The sequence below is a fragment of the Myotis davidii genome, unplaced genomic scaffold, assembly GCF_000327345.1.
Source record: "Myotis davidii unplaced genomic scaffold, ASM32734v1 scaffold265, whole genome shotgun sequence".
NCBI lineage: Eukaryota > Metazoa > Chordata > Mammalia > Chiroptera > Vespertilionidae > Myotis > Myotis davidii.
In genome coordinates, this window is record NW_006296627.1 from 4,587,567 (window position 1) to 4,595,744 (window position 8,178).

General features: G+C 59.9%; 2 protein-coding genes across 5 annotated transcripts in view; one reads left to right on the plus strand and one right to left on the minus strand.

The window, feature by feature from the left end:
* Positions 1-320: 320 nt before the first annotated feature.
* Positions 321-8,178, minus strand: part of PACSIN3 (protein kinase C and casein kinase substrate in neurons 3) — a 9,035-nt gene continuing 1,177 nt past the window's right edge. Inside the window, exons 2-11 of one of the 4 annotated variants that reach the window (XM_015569536.1) lie at positions 5,536-5,606; positions 5,204-5,292; positions 4,907-5,063; positions 3,662-3,897; positions 3,406-3,561; positions 2,493-2,668; positions 2,232-2,352; positions 1,933-2,068; positions 1,184-1,306; positions 321-823 (exon numbers count right to left, since the gene is read on the minus strand). In XM_015569536.1, coding sequence (XP_015425022.1) covers positions 708-823; positions 1,184-1,306; positions 1,933-2,068; positions 2,232-2,352; positions 2,493-2,668; positions 3,406-3,561; positions 3,662-3,897; positions 4,907-5,063; positions 5,204-5,257 — 1,275 coding nt within the window. In that variant the 5' untranslated portion in view covers positions 5,258-5,292; positions 5,536-5,606 and the 3' untranslated portion in view covers positions 321-707. Of the gene's footprint in view, positions 824-1,183; positions 1,307-1,931; positions 2,069-2,231; positions 2,353-2,492; positions 2,669-3,405; positions 3,562-3,661; positions 3,898-4,906; positions 5,064-5,203; positions 5,294-5,535; positions 6,839-8,178 lie in introns of those variants that run through there. The other 3 variants (XM_006772285.2, XM_015569535.1, XM_015569537.1) reach the window with 3 other exon arrangements.
* Positions 3,913-8,178, plus strand: part of DDB2 (damage-specific DNA binding protein 2) — a 33,345-nt gene continuing 29,079 nt past the window's right edge. Inside the window, exon 1 of the mRNA XM_015569534.1 lies at positions 3,913-4,191. Within this exon, the coding sequence (XP_015425020.1) occupies positions 4,179-4,191 (13 nt within the window). The 5' untranslated portion in view covers positions 3,913-4,178. The remainder of the gene's footprint in view (positions 4,192-8,178) is intronic.

Sequence of the window (8,178 nt, forward strand, 5' to 3'; positions counted from 1 at the left end):
TTAACAGTCCTACCAAGTGCTCAAGGTGCCACCGGCCCGAAAGGGAAGACAAACTGGCTGGGCCGCCCCCACCAAGCTCAGAAGTCAGCACCCCGCCTCGAGCTGTGGCCGCTTCACACCAACCAAGCCTGATGCCAGCCTCTTCCACCCAAGGTTAGGGCACCATCTGGCCAACCTTTGCCCAACCCCCGTCCCCGTAACATTCTCTGGGCCCACGGACCTCCCCTCGGTGCCTCTCTCCCCCAAAGCCTTCTGCAGCCTGGCAAGGGTGGAGTATCATAAAAGATGAAAAAAAATAAATAAATAAAAAGGTGCACACAAGCCTGAAAATGCTTTTTTATTTTTTTCAAGTTTAATACACACTAGAACAAGCCACAAAAGAGTGTTGCTAGCTCAGAACGACACTCACCTCAAGCCCACCCCAGGAACCCCAAAACACAGAGACCAGGAATTGGATCCATGGCTCCTGGGGAGACCAAACACTCCTGGGGAGGCCCGGGTACCCTGAACCCTTCTGTGACCTGACCTCCCATTACCCACAGCCTAGACTCAGTCGGCCCCTCCCCTTCCTGACTCCCAGGACTTCCTCCCTCCTCAGGGGACAGAGGGACAGCAGGGGCACTGGTTCAGGGCCCTCGGGTCCGGCTGTCCAGAAGCTGGGCTCTGGCTCAGGGTGGAGAAACATTGCAGAAGGGCTGCCAGGGCTGTCAGGCCCCCACACACTCCACGTAATTGGCAGGGTACAGGCCAATGCGGCCGCTCTGCAGCTGGCCCTGGCACCAGCCCTGCTCGTCCTCCTCGCTCATCTTCAGCAGCTCCTCCCCTGGGGGAAGGGGGGTTGGTCATTGCCAATTGCCCTGGCCCAGCCCGGTTCCTGCAGTTGGGTCAAGGACTGAGGGCGGCAGGCAGTAACCCAGAGAACCCAGCTAGGGGAAAAGACCTGGCTCAGGCAGAGGGCAGTCCCAGTCAGCAAGCCACCCCACCCCAGGCCCTGGATGCAGCAGTCGGACCCCAGCTGGAGGTTTCGAGAGGCAGACTGGACCCAGAGCAACCTTAAGAGTCAGAGAACTGACCCTTAAGAAGTAGGTGTCTGGCTTCCCTTTGCCACCCGCCCTCTTCAAGACAATGAATGGAGAGGGAAGGTTGAAGCCTGGAAAGGAGCAGGAAAGGGGTCCCAGGGTACCTGCTCGGAAGCTCAGCTCATCAGCTTCCTGGCCAGCGTAGTCATAGAGCGCCCGCACCCGCACCCCAGTGGCAGCCTTCCGGGGAGTGTCCTCGTCTGACCACTCCTCATCCTGCCCACTGCGGGAGAGGGGAGGCAGAAGGGGCAGGCTCAGGGCATGAGGAACACCTTGACCAAGAGAGCCTGGGACCCACAGTCAAGGGCCCACCCCCGGGAGGGACCCTGGGAGAGGCAGGTGGGGAAGAACTGGAAGAGTCTGGCCTGATCTCTGCCACACCTGCCTGCGAGCTCAGGGCTTCCTGCCACATGGTGCTGACATGAGCAGTACATGAGAGGGAACGGGGGAACACCTGGCAAACCTAAACCACCGTGAACACTGGCATTACAGCCACTCGGGAGGTCCAAGGTCCCTGACACTCATTTTCTTTCTTTGTTTTTTAAATCCTCGCCTGAGGATATTTTTCCATTGATTTTTAGAGAGAGTGGAAGAGAGAGAGAAACACTGATGTGGGAGAAACATTGATTGGTTGTCTCCTGCATGAGCTCTGAGGAGCCTACAACCAAGGTGCGTGCCCTTGTCCGGAATCGAACCCAGGACCCTTTGGTCCATAGGCCGACACTCTATCCACTGGGCCAAACCGGCTATGGCTCTGACACCCATTTTCAACCCACTTCAGGTGCGAAGGGAATGAAGGAAAGGCGGGCAGGGCAGGGGCCAGAGCTGAACAACCAAGTTTCTGGCTCTCACCCTGGGGACACGGGGGACTGAGGTGGGGGCACAGCACCATCTCTTGTGGGCCCGATGCTGGTCAGAGTAACCTCATCAGGGCTCCGGCCACCCTTCTCCTTCCGGTTTATTGTCCTCTGTGTGTCCAAGGACCACTCCTGTGGGGACAGTGCTTAGGGTCAGGCTGGCCTGCAGGCTGATGATCCAGGGCCATCTAAATCACCTTCACCTCTTCATCCCAAGTCCTGGCCTCCCTCCTGAGGTCCAGGCTGAGCCCCATGGGAGTCCATCCCATCTCCCAGCCCCACCTGGAACACGTACCTCAAACTGTGGCCAGTGCGTGGCCATGCCCGGCCCGTGGGTGCTGCGCCACCAGCGCAGATCCTGCTCGTCACTGGCTGCCTCGATACCCTGATGCAGGTCTCTGTGGAGCTCATGGAACCTGTGGCCCGAGGCACAACCCTCAAACTAGGAAGCCTAGAGCCCTTGCACCTCCTTAAATCTCTTTCAGCCCAGGCAGAGCCCAAGGGAGTGGAAGAGACCCAGCAGTTCCCCAGATCTCCGCGCCCACGCAGGCCATACCGCTCACTGCTGGAGAGGTCGAGGTGCTGGTGTAAGGTGAGCAGCATGTCCTTGAAGAAGAGAAGCCGCTGGCGCTCAGCAGCCTGGCAGGTCTCGAAGGCCTGCTCCATGTCTTCCATGTAGCGCGGGGTGTAGCGATGCAGCTCTGCCAGCGTCTGCTCATACTGGGCTTTTGTCTGGGTGGGGAGGAGGGGGCCTGTTCAGCACGAGACCTCCTTCCACTCATGATTCCGCTAGTATTTACTGAGTACCTGCCATTGGCTAGACCTAGACCAGGGGTGGGCAAACTTTGTGACTCGAGGGCCACGACGGGTTCTTAAACTGGACTGGAGGGCCCGAAGGCCGTAGTTTGCCCAAGGCTGGGCTAGACCCTGGACTAGGCACCAGAGGCAACCAGTCACACGGTCTGGCTCCTGCCCCTAACAGCCTAATAAGAGAGGTGACATTTGGGCACAGCAGCTTTTAGAGTCTGGTGAGTGAAGACGAAACGTGAGAGTAAGAAGAGATGGAGAGTGAAGAGTGAGATGAGGTCCACCCAGGAGGGGGTGGAAGAAATCAGGGAAGGCTTCATGGCGGAGGAGGAAACTGACCGGCACCTCAGGGGATGGGAAGATTTGGATATGCAGAGCTAGAGGGAAAGGCACTCTGTCAAAGCAACCAACATGAAAGGTGGTCCCAGGTGGAACACTGGGAAAGGAAGGGAGCTGGGAAGGTCTCAGCTGCTAAAATTATCCCAATGCCCGAACTTGCACTGTTCCTTTCCCTGGGTAAAGCATCGTCTTTTCTCAGGTTCCTCCTTTAAATGGTAATCTGGAGAGAGGGTGGCAGGTGAGCACGAGAGCAGGAAGCGTACTGGGGACCGGGAAAGGCATTCAGGAAGCCCTGAGCTGGGCTAGCCCATCCATGGCGGTACCTTCTCGGCCTCCTTGGTGCAGCGGTCCACCCGCACCTGCAGCTTGCGCAGCTGGTCCTGGGAGACCGTGCTGTCTGCCTTGGCGTGGCTCTCCCGAGTCTGCGCCGTCTTCTCCTCCTTCCGGGCTCCGTGGTAACTCTTCTTGGAGGCCTCAACCTGGCACACACAGGGACAATTCTGGACCCCGCACACCACACCCCGGGCCCGTGGACTTAGTAAGGAGCAGGCCACCACTGCACATCCCTCCCAGGCTCACCTCCTTCAGCCTCTTCAGCCAGGGCTTCTGGGCCTTGCGGAAGCTGTCCTCGGCCGCCCGGCTCTCTCGGAAGCCACCCAGCACTGGCCGGTGGAAGGCCCCCCGCTGCCAGGCACGCACCCGCTCGCTGTCCTGCCCGTGAAGCTTCTCCCGAACCTCCAGGTGCAGCGCGCTCAGCCGCTCGGCCGCCGTGAAGAAGGCGTGCCAGGCCTTCTCCAGCGTGCCATACTGGGGGCCTGCGGGGAGGCATGGGACTTAGGCCAGGCCAGGAAAGCCACCGGAAACGAGCTACCCCCCGCCCCTGGTGCTATTCCAGGTGCCAGGCACGCCGTGGGGATGCAAAGAAGAGCAACGATGTCAGCTGCTGCTTACTGCATACCCGCTCTGTGCCTTGACATACCAGATCTCACTAAACCCTTGCCTCATCCACCACCATGAAGACAGTGTCATGATCAACTGTTAACAAGTGAAAAAAAACGGCGGCCGGCCCACACTAGTGAAGTTTACTGCCCAGAGCATGACAGCTGCAAGTGGGACTGAGATTCAGATCTAGCCTGTGGCATAAACCTCTATACTCTGTTGCCTCAAAAGGAGGAACCAGTGTCTGTTCCCAGGGAAGGCCGATAGTTAGGGTGGAAAGATCCCATATCAGAAGGCCTGGTCCGGTTTGTTATTCCTAGCTGTGTGGCTTCAGGCAAGTCTTAGCTTCTCTGAACTTCCGAATGTCCTCTAGAAAATGTGTACATCAGGCCTGTCTCCATCACAGGGTTGTTAGAAATACCAAATGACTCGTGACTGTACTTAGCAAACGCTAACAGCACTGCCATGAGAATTACCAGGAGGATCTTCCCTTTAACAGGAAAGCAGACACGAGAGCCTCAACCTTCCACCACAGGTGCAAAAAGAAGCTGCCCAAGCCCTAGCTGGTTGCTCAATGGTTAGAGCACCTGCCTTGGCACCGGAGAGGCTTGGGTTCGATTCCCCGTCAAAGGCACATACCTGGGTTGCAGGTCTGGTCCGCACCCCCTCCGCACCCCATTGAGGCGTATGGAAGGTAACCATTTGATGTTTCTCCCCCCACCACCACCACCACTCTCTTTCTTCCCCTCTCCCATACATTCTCTCTAAAAATCAATGGAAAAATATCCTCATTTCTTGGCTGAGGATTAAAAAGAAGAAGCTGCCTGCCTGATCTCCCCACATTGGTAGCTCTCTGCGCCCTGCTAGGCTCATATGCCGGCTCACCCTTCTCCACGGTACCCCTCCACTTTCGGGCCCAGTCAGCCAACTGCTGGGCGTAGGCCTTCTCAATGCGGGCACGCTCCTGGAAGCAGCTGACCAGGTCCCCGCACAGCCGATGCCCGTCTTCCACCCGCTGCACTGTCCGCCTGTAGTTGCCAGCCTGGGGTGTACATGGAAAGGGCGGAGTGGCCAGGGAGAAGCCCCCTGCAGGGCTGGTGCTGCCAGCTAGACAACCCCAGATAGGTGGCTGAGCCCAGAGGGGTGGGCATGACAGTGCCACCCCCAAACCCATCTGCTCACCTCCCAGAAACTGCCTTCTAGGGCCTCCCCTCCAGTGTCCTCCTCTGGAGCCATGGTGTCCCTGCAGCACGGAATGGTGGCGGGCGGGGGCTGTGGAGTACAGAGGTAAGCAGAGGAGCTGGGCACGTGCTTTCTGGGAGAGCAAGAGGCCCTCTCCTGTCCCTGGGCTTCACCCCACTGCCATCCCACCACCCACGGGGCTGTTGTAACTAGGACTTAGCAGGCAGGGGTCTGGGAGTCCCCAAGAGGGGCCAGGATAGGGGCAAAGATGGCGGTTTCAAAGCTCCTTCTCTTACCCTGGGTCTGCCCTCCCCCCATCTCACCCCATGTACCTGGAGCCCAGAGATCACTTCAGGGACCTGGCTGTCCAACTCTCAACGCTTCCACTGACTCTGCCTGGAAGCTAATGAGAGCAAAGCAGGGGGTGAGGGCGGGACCTAGACCGTCCAGGGCGGTGCCCAGCTCCCCCAATATAGCAACTGCTGTCAGAAGCGCCAGATTCCAGCCAGGAGAATCCAGGCAGGTCATCCGATCCAGCCGGGGATTAGCTGGCAGGCGGGGGTGGGTGGTGGGCAGAGGGCCCCACCTCTCTGACTGCAGATGAGACAGAGGACGCCTGCCCCAGCTGGGGTCCTGCCGCCTTTCCCTGAACAACAAGGAGGTCCTTTTCCAGACCAGGCCAAGCCAGAGGGTGCCAGCCACTCTTCCCTGTGCTGGGAAGGACTGAGAGCCCAGAGGCCCGAGTCCCATCTCGGCCTCGTAAGGGAGCCTCAGCTCCCTCCTCAGATGGAAATTCTGCCCCCCGGTCTGTTTCTGTGCCAGGGCTGGTATAACACTCAAACCAAGCAATGAACAGCAGTATGAGGGGCCTGACGGTCACAAGGAGACTCATCCTGGCCCCAGCATCTGAGGTCCCACAGGGCTCTGTGGGTAATGAGCAACTCAGCCCCACCCTCAAAATGCTCAGAGTCTGCGACACCATGAGGGAGTCAGACAGGTGACGGGCCGGTTATGGGTATTCTCCAGAATCACAGAGCAGGGCAAGGCGGATTCCTACCCACGCCACCACCCCAGGGGCGAGAGGACACGGTGGCACATGGCCACTCCCTTCCTGCCTCTGCACAGGGTCTCAGCTGTCCGAGGCAGCCACTCGGGCTCCTAGAAGGAAATCGCATCCTCCTCTGAGCAAGCCCAGGGGACTCCGCCAGGCCCATTGAGGACGGAGGACGGAGGACGGAGGACGGAATGTGCCTGTTGCCCCCAAGCAAGGCTTCATCGCAGTGCCCCCTCCATACTGACGAACCTCTACCAGTTCTTCCTATTCAAATCGAGGCATCTCGTCCACAGCCCCACCCACCATCCCCATTCCCACAGCCCCTCTGACCCCTCAGTCAGGGTATAAATCCCACAGGATCTGTCCGCAGCCGTTGACAGACTTCCTGAGGGTCCAATTTGGGTTCCTCCAGGCACTGGTGTTAGTAGTTGAATGAAAACACAAATGTCATTCCCCTGAAGACCAGGAAACCCACAGCTACAGCCGCTGTGTGAAAGGTTGGCCTGTGCGGGCTTCCCCCACCCGCCTCAGCTAACAGGAGAGCCCAGGCCTGCTATGGAGGTGTCTGGGCACAGAGCACAGCAGCTAACCCCACCAGGGTCCTCAGCACTTCCTTCACCTTGCTTCCTCTGAGTCTGTCCCACTGGCCAACCAGATGGAGAGAACCGGAGCTGCGGCTGTCAATTACCGGCCTTTGGTGCCGTCCCAGCCAGGCATCCTGGGGCCCCAGCCCCCTGCCCGCCCCAGCTCCATGCTCCCAGCTCCCTGGAGAGCTGCCCCCGACCCATTCCCTCTCTCTGGCCCCAGAACAGAGCAAGCTGTGTGCAGGGCTGGCACTGCTCCCTCCGGCCTCCCAGAGCAAACACAAGACCCAGCCCCAGGCACAGCCAGGCCCCACAGCCCCGGCTGGATCTAGCTGTAGGGGTGGGCCTTGCACCCTGGACCTCCCGGTCTCAGCAGAGACCCAGAACGGTCCCCAGAACACGCTGCCACAGACAAGAGCTCAGAAAGCAGATAATGAAAGCTTCCCGGCCCAGGGAGTCAGCACCTACTGGACCCCTAGAAGTCGGCTAGGACTTGGCAGGGTCTCCTCATAGCTGCCTGGGCCAAGGTAAGGAATCCTGGGGTTCAGGAAAGAACCCACTCTCCCTACCTGAGGCAGGTAGGTAACCCCGGCCCAGACCTGCCCTCCCTCTTCCCAGAAGCTGGGGGCAAGTCCCTGGGAGGGAGTGCTGCCTTCCTGCCCTGCCCAACCATCCTGTCCTGAGTCACAGGCTGCACCCAAGGCCTCTTCTTCCAGCTGCCCCTCCCGGAGGGCCGGCAGCCCTGCGTTGAAGGCACGGAGGGGGCGGCAGACATAGGGACACCTAGGCGACAGCGGCTGGAATCAGTGGCCGGGGCGGCTGGGGGAGGGGGTGGCGCGGGGAAAGGGGAGGAGGCAGGGCCTGGGAGGGGCATAACAAAGGGGCACTTTTGGAAACCCGACCTGCCTGCCGAGGTGCCTGCTCCCCGATGACGCACTCCAAACCCGGACCTTCCACACCAAACCTCGGAGCCCAGGGGCTGGCGGGCTCTGCTCTCAACCCTGTGGACGTCGCCTTTGGACCGGCCCCTCTGGCCAGCCGGGTGCTGCACAGCTCAGAGCCATGAAGCCCAAGCGGAGCTGCCAGGCCAGGCCCAGCCATGGAGGTTCCAGGACTTGTTGGCCAAACTTGTCGAACTCGGTCTCGGCGGGGGTGGGGCCGGCCGCTCACTGCTGAGGGCAGGGGGACTCGAGATGGTGGCCCGGTCAGCGGCCCCGGGAACTGGAGCTCTTTGCAGAGGGCAAAAGGGTCGCCGGGGAGCCAAGGCCCTTTCCGGGGGCCCAGGTCGAGCTGGAGCCCTGAAGAGGCCCCAGGAGATGGTGTGCCCTCCGGTCCCG